Raw genomic sequence first — 20956 nt, forward strand, 5'->3', positions numbered from 1 at the left:
CCACTTCAGGCACAGGCAGCTCCTTGTGACTCTGGGCAAGTCACTTAACCCTCCATTGCCCCATGTAAGCCGCATCGAGCCTGCCATGAGTGGGAAAGTACGGGGTACAAATGTAACAAAAAAATAAAAAATATATCCCACATTAAACTATATGTTAAAGATAATATTAAAGTCACAGAACTGCAGGGCTTACAGGATAAGGAAGAGGCATTGTAGGTCAATCTGGAAAGAGGGAATGGCAAATGTATTTATATTTACATTGGTATGATATGAAGTCCGCCATCACAGACAGAAGACATGAACAGATTTAATTGAAGACATTCAAAATATAACTGTGGAAGAGGAAGTACTACTAATAAGTGATTTTACTATGTTAGATGTTGATTGGGGTATCCCGACTGCAGGGTCTTTTAGAAGCAGGAAAAAAGGGTGGAGGAATGGCGTGGAGGGGCATAATGGAACAGAAACGCCTATCTCCATGGGCGTTAATCTCCGAGAACGGGTCCGTGAAGGGGCGGACCAAACTGTATTTACGAAAAAAATAGACGCCCATGTTTTATTCGCCAATGTGTGAGCTGGGCGTTTTTGCTTTTCAGCGATAACGGAGAATGAAAGCGCCCAGCTCAAAAACGAATAAATCCAAGGCATTTGTTCGTGGGAGGGGCCAGGATTCGTAGTGCACTGGTCCCCCTCACATGCCAGGACACCAACCGGGCACCCTAGGGGGCACTTTTACAAAAACAAAAAAACAGGTAAAAGAGCTCCCAGGTGCATAGCACCCTTCCCTTGTGTGTTGAGCCCCCCAAATCCCCCTCAAAACCCACTGCCCACAAGTCTACACCATTACTATAGCCCTAAGGGGTGAAGGGGGGCACCTACATGTGGGTACAGTGGGTTTGGGGGGGTTGGACGACTAATAAGCATTAAGCAGCACAATTGTAACAGGTAGGGGGGATGGGCCTGGGTCCACCTGCCTGACGTCCACTGCACCCCCTAACAACTGCTCCAGGGACCTGCATACTGCTGCCTGGGAGGAGGGTATGACATTTGAGGGTGAAAATAAAAAGTTGTGAAACATCATTTTTTTGTGGTGGGAGGGGGTTAGTGACCACTGGGGGAGTCAGGGGAGGTCATCCCCGATTCCCTCCAGTGGTCATCTGGTCATTTAGGGCACTTTTTGGGGCCTTATTCGTGAAAAAACAGGGTCCAGGAAAAGTGCCCTAAATTCTAGCTACAAACGCATCCATTATCGGCGAAGGGCGCCCATCTCTGTTCGGGTCATAACCACGCCCCAGTTCCGCCTTCGACACGCCTTCGACACGCCCCCGTCCACTTTGTCCGCATCCGCGACGGAGTGCAGTTGAAAGCGACCCAAATTCGGCTTTTGATTATACAGCGTTATTCGTTTTTGTGAGATAAACGCCCATCTCCCGATTTAGGTCGGAACTTGGGCGTTTTTCTCGTTCGATTATAAGCTGGATAATATGTTAAAAATAAAATTAAAGTGACAGAATGCAGGACATAAGGGGTAAGGAAGAAGCGCTGTGGGTTAAACTGGTAAGAGGGAAAGGAAAATATCTTTACATTGGTGTAATATACAGGTCACCTTCACAGTCGGAAGACATGGACAGAGACTTAATTGAAGACATCCACAAGCAGGGGCGTATCTGGACTCCGGCGGTAGGGAGGGCCAGAGCCAGAGGGAGGGGGCACATTTTAGCCCCCCCCCCACGACCACCCCCCGCCATTGCCAAACCCCTCCCCGCCACCAACAACTCTCTCCACCCCCCTGCCGCCGTCAACCCTCCCCCGCTGCCATTGCTTACCTTTGCTGGCGGGGAACCCCAACCCCCGCCAGCCAAGGTCCGCTTCCACCTGCCGCTGCCTTTAAAAATATTTCTTCAGCTGGCGGGGGACCTCAACCCCCGCCAGCCGACCCGATGTCTTTAAAGTTCTTTTTCATCCTCCGTGTGGCCGTGCTGCTGTTGAAAGCTGTTGAATCCAGTTCAGAGTCTGACATCGCAGCATGTTGTAACATTGTAACGTGCTGTGACGTCAGACTCCGAACTGGATTCAACAGCTTTCAACAGCAGCACGGTCACACGGAGGACGAAAAAGAACTTTAAAGACATCGGGTCGGCTGGCGGGGGTTGGAGTCCCCCGCCAGCTAAAGAAATATTTTTAAAGGCAGCGGCAGGTGGAAGCGGACCTCGGCTACTACTACTTAACATTTCTAGAGCGCTACTAGGGTTACGCAGCGCTGTACAAATTAACAAAGAAGGACGGTCCCTGCTCAAAGGAGCTTACAATCTAAAGAACAAAATGTCAAGTTGGGGCAGTCTAGATTTCCTGAGTAGAGGTGTAGTGGTTAGGTGCCGAAGGTGACATTGAAGAGGTGGGCTTTGAGCAATGATTTGAAGATGGGCAGGGAGGGGGCCTGGCGTATGGGTTCAGGGAGTCCGTTCCATGCATGGGGTGAGGCGAGGCAGAAAGGGCGGAGCCTGGAGTTGGCGGTGGTGGAGAAGGGTACTGAAAGGAGGGATTTGTCCTGAGAGCGGAGGTTACGGGTAGGAACGTAAGGGGAGATGAGGGTTGAGAGGTAAGGAGGGGGCTGCAGATCGAGTGCATTTGTAGGTTAGTAGCAGAAGCTTGAACTGAATGCGGTACCTGATTGGAAGCCAATGAAGTGACTTGAGGAGAGAGGTGATATGAGTGTATCGGTCCAGGCGGAAGATAAGACGTGCAGCAGAGTTCTGAACGGACTGAAGGGGGGATAGATGGCTAAGTGGGAGACCAGTGAGGAGTAGGTTGCAGTAGTCAAGACGAGAGGTAATGAGAGAGTGGATGAAAGTTCGGGTGGTGTGCTCAGAGAGGAAAGGGCGAATTTTGCTAATGTTATAGAGGTAGAAGCGGCAGGTCTTGGCTATCTGCTGGATATGCGCAGAGAAGGAGAGGGAGGAGTCGAAGATGACACCGAGGTTGCGGGCAGATGAGACGGGGACGATGAGGGTGTTATCAACCGAGATAGAGAGTGGAGGGAGAGGAGAAGTGGGTTTGGGTGGGAAGACAAGAAGTTCGGTCTTGGCCATGTTCAGTTTCAGGAGGCGGTTGGACATCCAGGCAGCAATGTCGGATAAGCAGGCCGATACTTTGGCCTGGGTTTCCGCAGTGATGTCTGGTGTGGAGAGATAAAGCTGGGTGTCGTCAGCATAAAGATGACAGTGGAAGCCATGAGATGAGATCAGGGAGCCCAGGGAAGAGGTGTAGATTGAAAAAAGAAGGGGTCCAAGGACAGATCCCTGAGGGACTCCAACAGAGAGCGGGATAGGGGTGGAGGAAGAGCCATGAGAGTGTACTCTGAAGGTACAATGGGAGAGATAAGAGGAGAACCAGGAGAGGACAGAGCCCTGGAACCCAAAAGAGGACAGAGTGTCGAGAAGTAAGTTGTGATTGACAGTGTCAAAAGCGGCGGATAGGTCGAGGAGGATGAGGATGGAGTAATGGCCTTTGGATTTGGCGAGGAACAGGTCATTGCAGACTTTAGATAGAGCTGTTTCTGTTGAGTGTAATGGGCGAAAGCCAGATTGAAGCGGATTGAGGATGGCATGAGAGGAGAGAAAATCAAGGCAACGGCTGTGTACGGCGTGTTCAAGTATTTTGGAGAGGAAGGGTAGGAGGGAAATGGGGCAGTAGTTGGAGGGACAGGTAGGGTCAAGTGATGGTTTCTTGAGGAGTGGGGTTGGGGTCCCCCGCCAGCAAAGGTAAGCAACGGCAGCGGGGGAGGGTTGACGGCGGTAGGGGGGTCCAGGGCAAACTCTGCGGGGGCCCAGGCCCCTGTGGCACCACGCAGATACGCCCCTGTCCACAAGATAGCTAGGAAAGGGGAAGTACTACTGTTAGGTGTCTTTAATATGTCGAACGTTGATTTTTTGGGGATCTTGCCAGGGATTGGCCACTGTTGGAAACAGGATGCTGGGCTCGATGGACCTTTGGTCTTTCCCAGTATGACAATACTTATGTACTTATATCCTATCCTTCCAGAAGAGATTATAGCCAGGTATAACTACATCCCAGTCATGGTTCCCCATGAATCATGTCTCCATGACTGCCACTAAATCCAATTCGGCTTCTATAATTGCAGCCTCTAGATCTATACGTTTGTTTATCATACTATTAGCGTTGGTATACAAGGCTCTCCAGATGTTACTCTTTTTTCCCCTTTCTATGAGGGTATTTGATGTCTTACCTCCCTGAGGGATATTAATGACTTTGGGGCTTTTCTCATTCATCCTCAGCAAATTTAGTTTAAAGCCCTCATTCATTGATTTGAGCGAGTCGACATGCAGGGAATCGTCCAGATGGGCTGCACCTGGGGCAAGAGTCTTTAGGAGTGCGTGTATCACAGGGGGGGGATTTGAGAATGCACTGGCAGGACCCGGTCCCCTTACTTTGGAATTTCAAGCAGCAGAACACGCAGCAAGACCTGCTGGTGATTCACCTTGGGAGAAATGATGTCAGTTCCAAGAAGCATCTCATCAATGTTATTGACGAGATCTGTCTATTTTATTGGAATAGTTCTCCTTTTCTTCCCTATTCTGGTCAGATATTATCCCTTGCCCCTGCTGTGTCAACAACAAAAGATGGACTTGAGGACTTGTGAAAGTTAATCGCCAAGTAACGAAATGGCTACTGTCCGGGGGGATCATTAGATTTGACACCTATTGGCCGATGCTGCTTGTCGAGGGCTTGCCGGATGTCAGTCTGGACTTGTTGCTCAACGATGTTCTCTGGCCAGCAGCTTTGTTTTATGATGGTGGTGGTAGGGGATGGGGGACCACTGGTTTGATGTTCCCCCTGGTGGGGGTTACCCAAGCTAGGAGCACCTTCAAAGGAAGCTCTTTGAACAAGGCCTTAACATTCACCGGGTAGTCATAGGCGGTCGGTGGCCCAACTGTTTGGGGAGGCTAAAGGGGGCGGGGTTAGGGGGTGGGGCCAGGGGTGGAGCTTAAATCCATAATTGTCTGATAACACACAGAAAAAAATAAATAAAAAAGTCACAATTAATACCTTTTATTAAATTTAGATATTAGATATGTATCATATGTCAAAGAATAAAGTGGTTGCTCAAAGCATATTCTAAGCACAATCACTCAACTGCAAAACACTATGCACAACTTTGTGCAAAAACACACTCAGAACCTTACTGTACCATAAATATTACACTGGGCAGAACCTAATACACCAATATACCACCCATATGGAAAATAAAGACCGTCAACAATATGAAACAAGGGATCATAATATCACAATTCTCATGTAGAGCCACAAAACACCCTAATTCATGTTTAATGTGGGATAAAATGCCATAAATAAGTAAATAAATATAAACTTTTAATGTTGAGCACCTGATTCTCAAAGTGGACATATTCCAAACACTATAATGAAAATAAAATGATCTTTTCTACCTTTGTTGTCTGGTTGTCTGATTCTGCTGCTATCTGTTCTCAGTGCAGGTCAGGAAGTCATCCTCCTTAAATATCTCCCTGGAAACCCAGCCAACCCCCCCTCCCCCTGCTCTCCCAGCAGTAAGGTAAATAAACCAATTTCTACAATTGGTTACACAAGGCTAGAGGGCTTTCACTGCAGCTCCTGCTGTGAGGATGGAGGTAAATCAACAATTTAAACCTCTCAGAGCACAGCAGGGGAGGCTTAGCCTGTCCAAGCCTCTTATACCGGGCGCCTATGCGGGTAGTCAAAGTTAGGCCTATGCTCACAAGCTCAAGCCTGAAGGTCCAGGCCTGTTCTTGCTCTAGCTGGTATAGATGTGTATGGCAGGATGTCAGCCTTGGTTTGGTTTGAGTTTTATTTTATTCAGCGCTCAGGTAAATTTTGAATTCCATCAATAAAATGAAGCTACGACCTTGTTATCTTCCAATTGAAGTCTATTTCTTAAATATGCATAGTGTGAAGGGGGGTATGCACACATAGGACTAGATTATATATATGGCACTTGAAAAATCCACAGAAAAAAATACGCCTAGGTGTATTCTATAAAGCATACTTTATAGAATACGCCTAAATTTCAACTCGGATTAGAGAATACACTCATCGCCCATACAGGCAACTAAACTTAGTTGCAAGCACTTACGCCAAGTAAAACTTGGTGTAAATACCAACACCTAAATTAGGCGCAGACCAGGTGTATTCTATAACAATGTGAAACACCCATGACCCACCCACCCCATGTCCATGCCCCCTTTTCAACTATGCGACTTAGAATTTACTTGCATCGCATTATAGAATACGCTTAGACAGCTGTGCACGTCAATTCTAATTAATGCCAATTAGTGTCAATAATGGTTTGTTAATTAGCAATTATCAGTGCTTGTTAACTAATTAAATTGCACATGCAAATCCAGAACACAACCAGATTTGCGCCCGCAACTTAAGTCATGCCATATAGAATCCAGGGGATAATTAACTCAGAGGGATGAACAGTCTCATATCCCCTGTTATAAACTTTCTAAAGGAGGTTTCAGTTTGAATATTGATTGGGAGGGCATTCCAGGACGTTGGTGCTATAGCAGCGAAGCAAGAATGTCTGATAGAATAGAAGTGTATTTGTAAATGAAAAGGATTTTAATGGGAAGATCTTAGGGTACGTAATGGACTGTAGCAAATAGGTGGCCCGCAAAAAAACGGAGGAGTCGCTTAGGGGTCCTTTTACTAAGGTGCGGCAAAAAATGGCCTGCGCTGGTGTAGACGCGTGTATTGGACACGCGCAGGCCCATTTTTCAGTGCACCTGCAAAAAGGGACTTTTTGGGAGGGGGCTGAAAATGTACGTGCAGCGAACTGAAAATTGGCGCATGTCCATTTTGGGCCTGAGACCTTACCGCTACCCATTGACAGTGGTAAGACCTCATGCGTTAACCGTCAGCGTGTGTACAATGCCGAATACTGCCCATTTACCACCGCGCACCGGAAAATAAAAAATATTTTCCGGTGTGCGTAGCAGACGCACATTAAACATGAAATTACCGCCCAGGCCACACGGTAGCCAGGTGGTAGTTCAAAATTGACATGCATAGGACGCGCAAACGCACCTACGCAGCTCAGTAAAAGGGCCCCTCAATGGTTAGAGCACCAGGCTTGCCATCCTGGGGTGCCTGGTTCAAATCCCACTACTACTCTTTGAGGCTTATTTTCGAAAGAGAAAAACGCCCAAATTCCAACCTAAATCGGGAGATGGACGTCTTTCTCTTGTGGGTGCCCAAATCGGTATAATCGAAAGCCGATTTTGGGCGTTTCCAACTGCACTCCGTCGCGGGAACGCATAAAGTTGACGGGGGCGTGTCGGAGGCGTGGTGAAGGCGGGACTGAGGCGTGGTTATTGGCTGAGCAGAGATGTGCGTGCTCGGCCGATAATGGAAAAAAGAAGGGCGTTTTCAGAGAGAATTTAGGTCACTTTTGTTGGACCCGTTTTTTTCACGAACAGGTCCCAAAAAAGTGCCCTAAATGACCAGATGACCACCGGAGGGAACTGGGGATGACTTCCCCTGACTCCCCCAGTGGTCACTAACCCCCTCCCACCAAAAAAAAAACGAATGTTAAACACTTTTTTCCCAACTTGTAAGCCAGCCTCAAATGTCATCCCCAGCTCCATGACAGCAGTATGCAGGTCCCCAAAGTAATTTTAGTTTAGTTAGTGCTGTGCGGGACCCATGCAGAGAGGAAAAATCGGAAGAAAAAAAAAAAACAAGCAAGTGCAGTCAGGGACGTCCAAATTAAAAGATAGTAAAAGGGGGAATTGAACCAGCAACCTTCTGATTACAAGCTCAGTGCTCTAGCCAGTGCACCACTGATTAGACGTCCTTCCCTTTCCATTAAGTCCCTCCAAGTTTCTGTCAGCCAATCACCGCTGTTTAGCTGACACAGATGTCAACACTGCACTTAGGGCTCCTTTTACTAAGCGGCAGTAAGCCCAACATGGGCTTACTGCTCGCTGCGTACGTCTAGTAGCGCTTTAGAAATGGTAAGTAGTAGTAGTATACAGGAAGTACTGCCGGGCTACCACAGCAGCCCGGCGGTACTTCCCACCCCTAGTATGCCGTCATTTCTGGCTACAAAAATTTATTTATTTTTGTAGTGCCGGAGTGTAGCCAGCGGTAATTAGGCAGTGTCGTGCGCTGCCTGGTTACCACCGGGTTAACGCAGGAGCCCTTCCCGCTAAGTCAATGGGTGGCCATTTTGGGGGGGGGGAGCCCTTACCGCCACCCATTGACTTAGCGGTAAGGGCTCCCCCCAAAAAAATGGCTGCATGGCAAGAGCTTTACTTGCCGCATGGCTATTTCCTGTAGGAAAGCGAGATTTCCCTTTTACCGGTGGCGGTAAATGGGGGCTGGCGCCGACACCAGCGCCAGCCTCCTTTTCTTGCAGCTTGGTAAAAGGAGCCCTTAACCCTCCATTGTTTCAGATACAAAAGTTAGATTGTCAGCCCAATAGGGAAATTTATTTATTTAGATTTTGTTCACCTTTTTCAGTAGTAGCTCAAGGTGAGTTACATTCAGGTACTCTGGATATTTCTCTGTCCCAGGAGGGCTCACAATCTAAGTTTGTATCTGAGGCAATGGAGGGTTAAGTGACTTGCCCAAGATCACAAGGAGCAGCAGTGGGATTTGACCACCTCTGGATTGCAAGACCAGTGCTCTAACCACTAGGCCACTCCTCCACTAGCAAATGCGTACTGTATCTGAATATAAGTCACCTTGAGCTCCTACTGCTAAAGGTGTGAACAAAACATGTATGTATGCACCATATGCAATAACCTTTGCAATTCTATTACCCGGAAATGGCATCCACCATTACGGCAAATGTAAGCCACATTGAGCCTGCAAATTGGTGGGAAAATGTGGGATACAAATGCTACAAATAAATAAATAAACTATTATTGAACAGAACAGTATGGGATGCTCAGGAACACTACCTTTCCTTCTCTTGGTGGGAGGAATGGGTGAGTGCAATTTGGAAGTGCTTGAGTACCTGCATTTTAAAGATTCTGTAAAAGTCAGAAATCAAAGGACGCCTATGGATAAATGTAAAGATTTATAGCAATTATTCAGTGATACCACCACCCAACACATATCATAACAGTGCAGGGCCAGCAGTGTGGTTAGAGGGGCCAAACATTCTCTGGCCCATCCCCCAAGCTCTCCGGTTGCTGATACTGTGCTTGGGAATATATTGGAAGGGCCATAGCAAAGGTGGCCCACCCCATTCTGCTGCCTATATAACAGTGACTGCCTTACCAAACACTAATGTTCAGTAGACAGCAATTTTCAGATCTTGTATCAAGCAGTTTCCTACTGTCAGGGCCAGGGGCTGAAAGCTGAGCTACAGTGTGTAGAACTGGAATGAAGTAAGGTATGGATGATTTCCCGATGTCAGTTTGCTTCATAAGAATGCATGTCTGTCTCATGTCTTATCTAGATTGTAAGCTCTTTGAGCAGGGACTGTCTTTTTTTGTGTATGGTGTGCAGCGCTGGTACAAATCAAAGTAGGGTATACACAAAAAGTAGCACATATGAGTTATCTTGTTGGGCAAACTGGATGGACTGTGCAGGTCTTTTTCTGCCGTCATCTACTATGTTACTATAGAAATGATAAGTACTAGTAGTAGTAGTAGATAGCTACATCCAGGTGGGTATACAGTGCTCCAAGGTATGTCAAACTGAATAGCATTTCAGCAATAAATAGGAAAGACTTTACTGAGGGGGAAAATTTTAAATCCAGACTTTACTAAGGCTTCAGTACGATGGCAAAGATCAATTCGCAGATTTAGCACTGCATCCTCTTTGCAGAGAAATTGCTCTAGTTTACTGAATGCAAACATTTCAATTAGAGCTTCAATGGCTTAAAAACACAGGCCTGGTTGACAGGTTACCTTAGTCAAACTTTCTAGAATTCCTCAAAATATCGATGCAGCAAATCTCACTACATTTTAGCTAATAAACAGAAGTGTTTCCAATAAAAGCAGCAAACCCTACCCTGAGAGCTATACAAAGGATGCCGTTCAAAATCGTATGTGTTTTCAGGTTTAAAGATGTGTCCACGGAGAATGAGCATTTTACAGCCTTAGAAAATGGAGGGACTTGTAAACGTAAGGTGGTATTCAAATAAATGATAAACTGTTGATGGGGTTTCATTATGTACAATGGGGGAAAAAAAAAGCTTGCCGGACTATTTCGTTTTACAACATGGTTTTCTCCAGAACAGTGACACGACATATCTTATGCACAATAGGAACAGGCAACCAGAAAATTCCTGTATCATTTACAGAAATTTCATTTTATTCCTTTTTGTTTGGCTATTTTATCATTTTTTGACAGCTTCTGAAAACAGCGCACACTTTTTAGAAACAGTGTTTAGTAAGTAGAAAGAGGGTGCGTGCTTTTCCCGAGTTTGCTCATGCACATTTGTTTGTCCTGCTTGTCTGTCCTAATTAGATTGTAAGCTCTGTCGAGCAGGGGCTGTCTCTTCATGTTCAAGTGTACAGCGCTGCGTACGTCTAGTAGCGCTATAGAAATGATAAGTAGTAGTAGTAGTTTGTGCATGCACAATGGTTCGTGCATGTATGGTGGTTCCACTATCAGGAAAGAGTTGCACTATTTCCACACAAGTGTGCACTATTATTGGCTAACCAAAAAAACACGAAATACATTTTTTCTACTCGGTTTCGCTTGGTAACAACATGAAATGACATAGGCTATCTCAGTGGCAAATGACATCCCATCCTTAACACACAAATATACAAAGGGAATCCTACAACACCATTACTTAAGTATAATTAAAAAATGTGTTGCTTTTTCTTTCTCCACATCTCTACCTCCCTCAATTCCAGGAAGTGTAAATAGCATCCAACATACATGTTTTTTGACATCATCCTTGTCTTATCGAGCTGTTCATCTTAACAGAGTTCATTCACAATTATAAGAAAGAAGCTCTGGGTATTTTTTTTTTCTAAAAGTAGCTGAAATCTGATCTTAAACTTTAGAATCGAAAAGAAAAAAAGAAAACAAGGGCATCTCTCAAAACAGGTCTCAGGCACCTACAGAGTGTTTTTTCCCCTTTTGTTTTTCTTGTCTTACAAGAAAAGGTCCTGCCTACCAGTGACAAGATCCTAGACAATCAAGTTATCTAAAACATCTACCCCCAGCTGTCTGCAATCTCATACCTGTCTTTCATTTGACCTTATATTGAGCATTACAAACCCTGTTGAGTGGGAAGGATCAGAATACTGGCAATCATCCCTTTTCCAATTCAGGTACAGTGCAATGTTTGCTTGTGAGGTTTACAGGTGAGTTGAAGTAATTAGCGGTTAACAATTACTGCTGATCAAGTGTCTCCAGGTCCCTGCTTGGGCTGTGAATAATCTCTTGCCGAAAGGGAGGGTTCATTACGTGATGAGTAGCACTTATACACCAGTTGGCAGGTCTTATTCTTCATGGAAAAGAGAGTGAAACTACAGACCTCCGAGAACCTCCAGAGGAAGCTCTTTCATCCTGCTGCTGAGTGAAGCCCTCTGCCTCGACTTCCCTCAACGAAAATACCGTGCACATTTATGGCTGTGGATATATGCCACTGTTCTGCGAAACAATAATGTTTTATCTTTATATGAGCACCTGCAGATATGCCTCATGACCAGGCATGATGAGTACTGTAGCCAGAGATTGCATATAACCTAATGACAGCACAATGCTTTCCTTCTGCTGTGCTAGTGAAGGTTTCTAGCGTTGCACATAATTCAGAACAGAGATATGCAATGTTTGTCAAGGATTAAAAATGCACTGATCCAGTTCTCATTACTGACACTCAACATTTCTCCAAATGTGTTTCTTGAAAGACATGGCACAAAAAACAAAGGTCAATAAACAAATATATATATATATATATATATATATATATATATATATATATATATATATATATATACACACACACACACACACACACACACACACACACACGGTGTGTTTTTTCTAGCAAAAAAGGTATATATACAGTGTGGGGGGTTTTTTCTAGCAAAAAAGGTGCCGGTACTCAAATGTAAGCCACCCTTCAGGGGTGGGGTGATCACTAAAGGACCCACCCGACAATGGCCAGGCCCCCTCCAACCAGTCACAGGATCTATGACAAGGCAGAATTAGTGTGCAGAGCCTGAACTCTTAAAACTTGGGGTCCATAGGTCAATTTTAGTAGACAATGGAAAAGGTGCCAGTACTCAGTACCCCCAAGTACCCCCTCAAAAATGCCTGTATATATATATGTATATATATCAAAAATCTGCTTAGCGTTAATTCCTGCATGCCTACTAACCCCTGGTGTAAATCCTCATTATTCTGTAACATTGTGTGCCGATATTCAGAATGCCCCTGATCTGCCCATGTCTCTCCCATGGCCATGTCCCTTTTTGGGTTGTGTGCTATAGGATTTAGGCACCCAGCATTATGTATGTACAAGGTGATACCTTTTTATTGCAGTAATGTAATGCCTTTCATAGCTAGCTTCTGGGAATTGTACTCCCTTCATCAGCTCAAAACAAAATGAACAGGTTTGCACCTGGTGTCACTCCCAAAACCTAGTCAAAACTGTATCAAGCCAGCCCAATAAAAAAGTATACATTTGTATTTTTTTTTAATTATTCACTTTTATTTTCATACACTCAAGTGAGCAAACATGGCTACCAAATTAGCTTAACTGAAAGATTAACAAACAGGTAATCTAAACAAACTCTGAAAGAAATATATTCACTATCACAATGCATCAAACTCCAAAACAAGTCTTAAAGCTATAGGAAAATATGTTTTAGAAAAGGCCTCGTCCTCAGTATATATATATTTTAATAATAGACTGCAACCCTACGAAACTCACATCTGCAATCATGGCACTGATTTTTATTCTCTGATAAATTTTAGAGTGCTGTAATTCTGTAATTTTATTTTTTGATCAGAGGGGGGGAAAGTGGATAAAAGTAACAGGAGGAAAGATGGCACAGAGCACATCACAACTGAATTTTATTTTAAATTGCATTTTTTCCCAGCTTCAGCCGGGTATAGCACTTTATAAGAACGAAAAGAAAAGAGAAAATGGAACAGATGAAAAAAATGCTGGATTTTTAAGAAATGCAAATTTTCAAGAACTTACTTTTAAACGTAGGAAACCATTGTAGGCCAAAATGTCAATCTAATAACTACTTGTCCGGTTCCTTCCCCTCCCCCCTCACAGTCCTAGGGCAACAGAGAGTGAATGGAACAGCAGGTCATATGTAATGTCTCTATATAAATCAGGTTTTCTACCCAAAAGTAGTGTGTTTTCTGTATTGAAATTACATAGCATTCTTCTGCTCGCTTCCCAAACATTTCTAGAACACATAACCCACAAAAGATTCCCCTATGCACTTTATTAACCAGTCAATATAATTAATGAAATATAGACTGGTAAAATTAAACTTGAAATTTAAAAAAAAATAAAGCCTTGCTCTTTTCTGCCTCTTCTATGACCTGAAGCATAATTTGGCTTAACTTTGTTGAGATGAAGTACTCTCTACCTGTCATGTCCTCATAACTCTTGGACAAGAAACAGAACTAGAAACAGATCCACAGAGGACAAAATCTTTCAGTAAATAAGTACAAGGAGAGTCGGCATTTCACTACGACGATAAGACACTACATATGTGTTCTCGGACCTACCGAAAGAAAAATAGCAAAAATAAAACAAAGATTTTCTAGGCAGATGCAAAGTGCAGGACGTCCTTTTTGAATAAGGTCATTTGCGATGTTCCTATCTGTTACTTTAACTTGCACTGAAACGTATCTGCAAAACACTGTCCTGTGACATAATGAAACCAGCACAGCGAATCATACATGTGATATCAAAAAGTAATATACTTTGATTCTTTTAGGGGCCCCTTTTATTAAAGCTTAGCACGCGTTAATGGAATTAGCGCATGTTCAATGCTAAGCAGCTCACAGGTATAAAATGGGCTCCTTAGCATTTAGCACATGCTAAGCTTTAGTAAAATGGCCCTTATTTCTTTAATTATACCTTATATTTTAAATTACATGTTCCAACCAAATTGCTCTATAACTGCCAACCACTCTGTTCCAGCTAAACTATGGAAAAAACTGGTGAAACTCAATCACACGGATAACACGTGGAAGCAACTGAACGTTAACCAAACTCATTAAACGACACAAAAATAGCCAGCAATGAAGGGGGGGGGGGGGAGAAGACTCACAGGGACATATGATAACTTGAAAGTAAGTTCTCAGCTTCACCCTTTACTACAGTAGCACACAAGCCACACATGGGCCCACTATGGCTTGTACCGAAGAGCCAAAAACATCTTCAAGTTCGTCAAGAAAGATGAAGGACGATTCACAACATACCTGATCATTGATCTGGCATGCAACAAGGTTGTGCTGATGGTAGAACCCAGCAAACTTGATGTACTTCAGCCAGCTGCCTACATCTGGTTGACTGGCATCGATGCAGAACTTCACATTACAAAATTCATCCAGGATCTAGAGGAGAATAAATTGGAGAGGGAAAAAAAAAAACAACAACCCTTGAATCTTCCCATAGGTAGCTGATAAATCAAAAACAAGCAAAATTATTTTTCTTATCGTTTTTTTAAAAATTAAAAAAAAACTACAATTAAAAAACCCATGTCAGCATGCACACAAAATAGTATGTTTATTAATATCTTGACGAAGCCATTTTTTAGGGTTAAATAACCCATTTCTTAATAATAGCATAAAAGTTACAGCTGTATTGGTAGCTTAAAATGATTGATCTTATATGGTAAAAATTAAAACCTCAAGGCCCTGCATTACCTAAGTTATCCTATCATATGTACATATATTACAGTCATTATTGTCTGCTACCACAAATCCAAATATTTTCACAGCATACACCCAAGTAAAGTTTACCACATACTCAAAATTTATAATTTTTTTCTAAGTAATGTTCCTAAGGTTAAATGCTATCAGCTCAATTAATATTCCACTATGAGGTTTCTTTTTGCAAAAGTTTCCCCATGCTTTCAATTGAAGGAAATGATAGAAATTGGAAAATAGCACATTGTTCCATGCCAAGATAAGGGAAATAAATCCCAAAGAATGTAACCATGCATCAGACTGCAGTAACCTTGCCTTTTATAATCAGGAATCAACACGTACTTTTACCAATAACCGCTGTAATTTGTGCCAGGAATGATTTTAAAAATCAAGATGGCTCGTATAGAACTTTAAAAGCTGTAACATCATAACCTCCTGAAAATATATTTTAGTATGACTGAACATCATATGCCATCTGCAAACTTCAATATACTGATTAAATAGACTTATAAACACAAATTCAAAGCACTTAGCCTTACAAAGTTCCTAGTAACCTATGGAACTTTGTACGGCTAAGTGCTTTGAAAATACGTCTGATATTCATTCTTTGAAATGTGTCTGTTGTACGGACAGCTATAAATATTATTATTTTAGAAAAAGCGAATTCGTATTTACAGGAAGACAAAAGTTAGCGTTTGATTTGAAAGGGAACAGAAGCAGTTCGTACAGAAGCCGGAATTAATTTCATAAAACTCGGAATAACTTCCTTATCAAGGATTAATTAACGTAGTGTACCTGCTCTCTACAACACGGGATCATTGATAAAATGAAATCAAACACATGTTCAAACTTAACTTTGCGGTCTAGCTAGCCCTGAAGCATTTTTTAAGTCTAGAGAATCTGTGTTATTAATCCAGACCTCGAGTTCATCTATCCAACTTCAAGGGGGACGAACTACACACACAGGAGGCAAAAAAAAAAAAAAAAAAGGGCTAGAGACACCATGAATGAACTTTTTAACTCGGTCCAGTCCACGAGCACCGCATAGGTTACCAGAAATACCCTGAGAGAGCCCTTGACAATTGTATGTTAAAAAGGTTTTGTTTTGGGTTTTTTTTTTCACACACTTCACTTTCCTGACTACAAAAAAAAAAGTCATTGCGTTAATGTTAAAGACGTTTATATAAACTTTGGAAAAGTGACCTCCTTATCTGTTATTTTTCACGTATCTCCCGGCCGCGGATTCCTTCGGTCAACTTCACGAGTGATCTGCCCAACTTTTTTAGGCAGTACAGGGGCAGACGAACGAAACACGAGAGAACCAGAAATTCGAAGTCTCTAGTTGTCCTGAATTTTAGTCTCAAAGCGTTTTGCTCTCACTTACTGCCTCCATACATGAGATGTTGGGAGGTGGATGGTGTTAGTGATTCAAACGTGAAAACTCAATCCACTGCCGTTCTTTAATATTAATCACTTGAAACTGGACTTTATGCACAGAAAACTTAAAGGGGGGGGGGGGGCAAAAATTTTAAGGGTGCAGCTGACACGGAAGCTGAGGGAACGTCAGTTCCACAGCCAAGAAAATCGGGACTGTGAACACGATTCAAGCCGTCTCCAATGTATATTGTTTAATTCTTCTGACGTACGATTTTAAATAATTCTGTTTTCTAAATACTGAGGGAGCCAAGTGGGAAAATCAGATTCCTTTACATCATAATCGTTGTAGTACACAGGAAAGGGTTTACATTTACTGCAACTTCTGTCATGCACAAATATTTATTATTATTATTGTAAAGAAACATTTTATTTGCACAAAATATTTCATTACAACTGGAAAACTTCACTGCAAATGCCTTTCACGTTATCCCTCTAGAAGGAAATATTGCTGTGATGCACACATGCATGCAACAATCCAGGAGTTGTACTGGCTGTGCACATTTTTCGCTTGTTGTCTTGTGTGGTAAGAAAGTGACTTTACTCATTTATAAACAAATAGCTGGGACAGATAAACTTCAGGATCGAACCTCCTTAAAGGGGACGTGTGTGCCGAAGCTTCTTCGTGCCAAGAATGTCAGGTTTTGGCCCCTGCGGCTTCCTCTAAATCCCTGAAAAGCCAGACACGCTGCAGACAGAGCAGAGACTGCAGGATTGGAGCCCAGCCGGAGGATAGCGAGGGAGGGAGGGAGGGAGGAAAAAAGGAAGGGAAAACGCCCGCAAAAGGGAACAAGGAAAAGCCAAAGCAAACCACCAGCCCCGGGGCCAGCAAAGGAATTAAAACCTCCCCAAAAGCAAGAGAGAAAAGCAAGGAGCAGCAGCAGCACTCTAGCACTGTGCACGGATCTCTTACCTTTAAACGTGCAATCACTCTCTCAGCTCAAAACAATCAAACAAGCACGGGATGCGCTGAACGTAAGTGAAAAAGCATGGGGGGGAAAAAAAGATCCCCGAAACATTTCTGTCTCGTTTCCAATTCGCCCCGTCAACTTTAGTTCGTCTCGTGAAGTTTTCTCGCGGAGTATTTTACTGCCCGCGATTCTAGGCGTGCAATAGGGATGCGCCCTAAGGAAGAGATATTAAAAGTCCTCTCGCCCTTCTGGAGCTGCCGTGCGCTGATCCCCAGCCCCCGCTTCCCAATCTCGCCTCCTCCTCGTCTCGCTTTCTCTATTATCAGCCGGACATGCGTGAGAGTCAAGTTTTCGGTGGCCACAAAAACTTCTCCTTTGGCCCTGCCTCAGGGAACTGGGCTGCAATCCCCGCTCTGGCAGCCACCGTGCTCGGGAGTTGCTGGAGAGCCACTTGCCTCGGCCCTGATTTTTTTTTTTGTTTTTTTTTTTGTTCACCAGCTCAGATCCTCACGGGATCGCCCCCCCTGTCAACTCGTCCGGCTGTGAAGGTTTGGATTTCGTGAACTGTCTCTTTAAAGTGGATCTGCTCGGTCATCCGTACAGAGGGGGAGAAAGAAAGCCTTAGAAAGGTGCCTATCTCCCCGGCACAGAGTGAATCGGAAGCCAGACAGAGGCTCCTCTCTGTCAGTAAATTTTTAAAGTGACAGCAGCCTCCTCTGGCGAGAGAGGTCACTAAAAGGTCGCCCAAGAGTCCTATAGGACAGAATGATTATGGATGCGCCATCCCCTCGCAACATGTCGATTTTCATCCATGTAATCAACAACCAATGGGGAGCTCTTGGGTGGGACGATTTCGTTTTGACAGGAAAAACCTCAATGTGCCGAAACGTACATGTGTGTATAATGTGTCCGTCTGTGTACTGTTGTATATAATCCAGATTCCAGGGTAATCGCTACATTTTCAACGATTTAAAAATATAAGGGCAGTTGTGCGCGCATTCTGTTTTTACTTAAGGAATGGTGCTGAACCCCATAAAAAAAACAAAACAAGGTGATCTTACAATTTAATTGTCATTTCTACCGTGTCTCAATGGAACTAGCGCGTGTATAGAAAAGTAGATTTACAACCTTTCCATTTTTAACTGAACAGGGCGGCCATCAGACAGATGTTTAATTCAGAGAGAGTTACATCTCTTGACAGGACATAACTAGCGCCTTACAAATGCAGAGTTTCAATCGGATAACTTGTCAAAGAAATGATATTAAACCCGAAGAGAATAAATTAACTTTTAAGCGCGTAATATTCGAGGCCATGGGCTTGGTTAATTTGGTACAAGAACAGCAAATTCTTTTTTCCAAGTTTGTTGCAGCACTTGATTGCCAGGGAGTAAAAATATTTTATATGCATCCACCAAACACAATTTTTTTTTTTTTTAATAAACATTGCAATTTGTTATAAGAAAATCAGTGTATTCTAAAGCGGTGGATACTAGACATATCTTAATTTTCAGAATAAAATCATCTGTACCTGATTCATCTTTCATCGTATTAAAGATATATGCCTTTTTGGCAGTTACTTCTTGCCTATGGTAAAAGGGATTATCCAATAGATACATTTTCAAGTAAAGGCTGCGGCCTCTTTCAGAACTAGTAAGGGTCTTAAAACGTTCACATTTTCGTTTATCCGTAGATCCGAACAGCGGAGCCAACTGAGCTGTGAAAGATATACTATTAAAAAAGAATGTTTTACAGATGAACTCTGGATTTTTTTTTTTAATCGCGTGAGTTATAGAAATGTCACCCCCATCAAGACAAGAAAACAAGATAGCAAATATATTTCTCACACCGAAATGTCATAAATGTGTTTGGAAAGGGAAGAGGGGGGGGGGGGGGGTCCACCTTCCTTGGAAGAGGCGATGATTATTAATTCTTCTCAGCAGTCTGTTATCTCTGACATTGGACTGCGCCTTCAGATAATGGCTATTGTTTGAGGGAAAATCGCGCAGCAGTGGTAGGTAGGACAGGAAAAAACCTTTGTAAATAACCTACAACCTGGCCAAAAGATTCCCATACAGTTTGGTGCTTGAGAACCTTAAAGAACTGCCGGTTTGCTGGTCATTGATTTCCTGTCTTTCCTCAACTTGCCCATTGTTGAAGCTTTTTTTTTTTTTTAATTCAGCCATAAATTGGACCAGCTCGAACTATGAGCTGTTCTATTTTCTTCCTGTCAGGATGAGGGATTTGTTTTATGATGCATTGTGTATTAAATACAAGTAATCTGGGAAACTGATTGCTGGAGAGCCCATAGCACTGATCCGGCCTTCTGATAGGAAGCCTTCTCCCTTTAACAAAGCTGCGCTGAAAAGGAGGAAATGTTAAGGGATAAACAAAAGGGCTTTTGGTATCAGTAGCATGTCCTGGCGAAAATTACGATTGCATGGAAAGGGCAATGGAGTTTGGGGTGGGGGGAGGGGGGTTGGGGGCTGTGTGCTGCTGGATCGGAGCCTTTGGGTTGCTAGTAATTCATATTGTGGACGGTAGATGGCAGTGTGCGCTGGATTTCTACCAGAAGGACCCGAGGAAGCTGCTGCAGCTTCAGTGCTCCTCCCAGACTCTCAAATAGTTCAGGGAATAGCAGACCGGCTGCATCAGGGACCCCACGGAAGAAAGCCTACCCTACCCCCCTACCCCCTGCCAGCCACTGCTGCAGCACTACCTTATTCAGGAGTTCAGAACCCGGCTTCTCCGCAGGCAGATCCTCCCTTCTCACCTATTTTTATCCCTTTCGCTTCAATTAAGCATGCTCCACTTCTGTATGCAAACCTCCTCCATGCCCATTGCCACAAGCTGAAGAAATCAGTATCTGGCCATACCTGAGCTATAGGAAGAGAATTAGTGGTAGATGTCAGCACTAACTTTATCTCGATTAGAGAGAAAGTGTGTCTATCTAATCCGTATAGTGGGGCACTGGGGGGGGGGGAGGGGTGAATCAACAGCTCTTTTTAAATTTCAAGTTAATAACCTTAGTCTAGTAGCGCTATAGAAATGTTTAATAGTAGTAGTAGTAGTAGTAGTAGTAGGAAGCAAACTTTGCACCCACACAAACTAAGTGTTCCGGACAAGCTCCTCGGCCTCTTAGCAAGGCTACAAGACTTTTAATCTAGCATTGTTTTTCTTGCAACTTTCACTGAAGTCTTTATTCTCTGGCCCGGGAGAGTTTTCCTGGAGCCCCCAGCTCGCAGCGCTGCTACTGCCTTCATTTGGGATTGTTTGTTTAAAGTAGGCCAATATAGGTACAGCGGGCAGGAGTTAGTAGCCGGCTCGATGCTCCCAGTAGACTGTAAGCTGATGCCTCTTTTAACTTCAAGCACGTCCCATAAGTAAAAGTGCGGGGCTACAGTTTTGCTAATGGATACCCTCTGGGCACGGCGCATTCCAGCACATCATTAAAGCAAATAAAACCAGCCCGACCAAATCCAGATGAAATAACGGCAGTGTCCACTTTTAATAGGCTTCCTGTGGACAGACATAGCTGCAAAGACTGGGAGGGGGAGGGGTGAAATAACACTTGGGCCGCAGCCAGCCGTATTCAAAAAATATGTTTACATGCCGGCCTTAGTCTTGAAGGTTTGCTTAGGGGGAAAATGGTCACCTCAAATGTGTTGCATTTTTAATGCAATTAAAATCAGCTCAAGCGATTTGTCCAGTATACTTTT

General features: G+C 43.6%; 1 protein-coding gene across 3 annotated transcripts in view; it reads right to left on the reverse strand.

Moving 5' to 3' along the window:
- Nucleotides 1-20956, reverse strand: part of MECOM (MDS1 and EVI1 complex locus) — a 777983-nt gene that overhangs the window by 127158 nt on the left and 629869 nt on the right. For 2 of the 3 annotated variants that reach the window (XM_030216133.1, XM_030216132.1), the window contains exon 3: nucleotides 14446-14580. In XM_030216133.1, the coding sequence (XP_030071993.1) occupies nucleotides 14446-14580 (135 nt within the window). Of the gene's footprint in view, nucleotides 1-14445; nucleotides 14581-17242; nucleotides 17956-20956 lie in introns of those variants that run through there. The other variant, XM_030216134.1, reaches the window with a different exon arrangement.

The sequence above is a fragment of the Microcaecilia unicolor genome, chromosome 10, assembly GCF_901765095.1.
Source record: "Microcaecilia unicolor chromosome 10, aMicUni1.1, whole genome shotgun sequence".
NCBI lineage: Eukaryota > Metazoa > Chordata > Amphibia > Gymnophiona > Siphonopidae > Microcaecilia > Microcaecilia unicolor.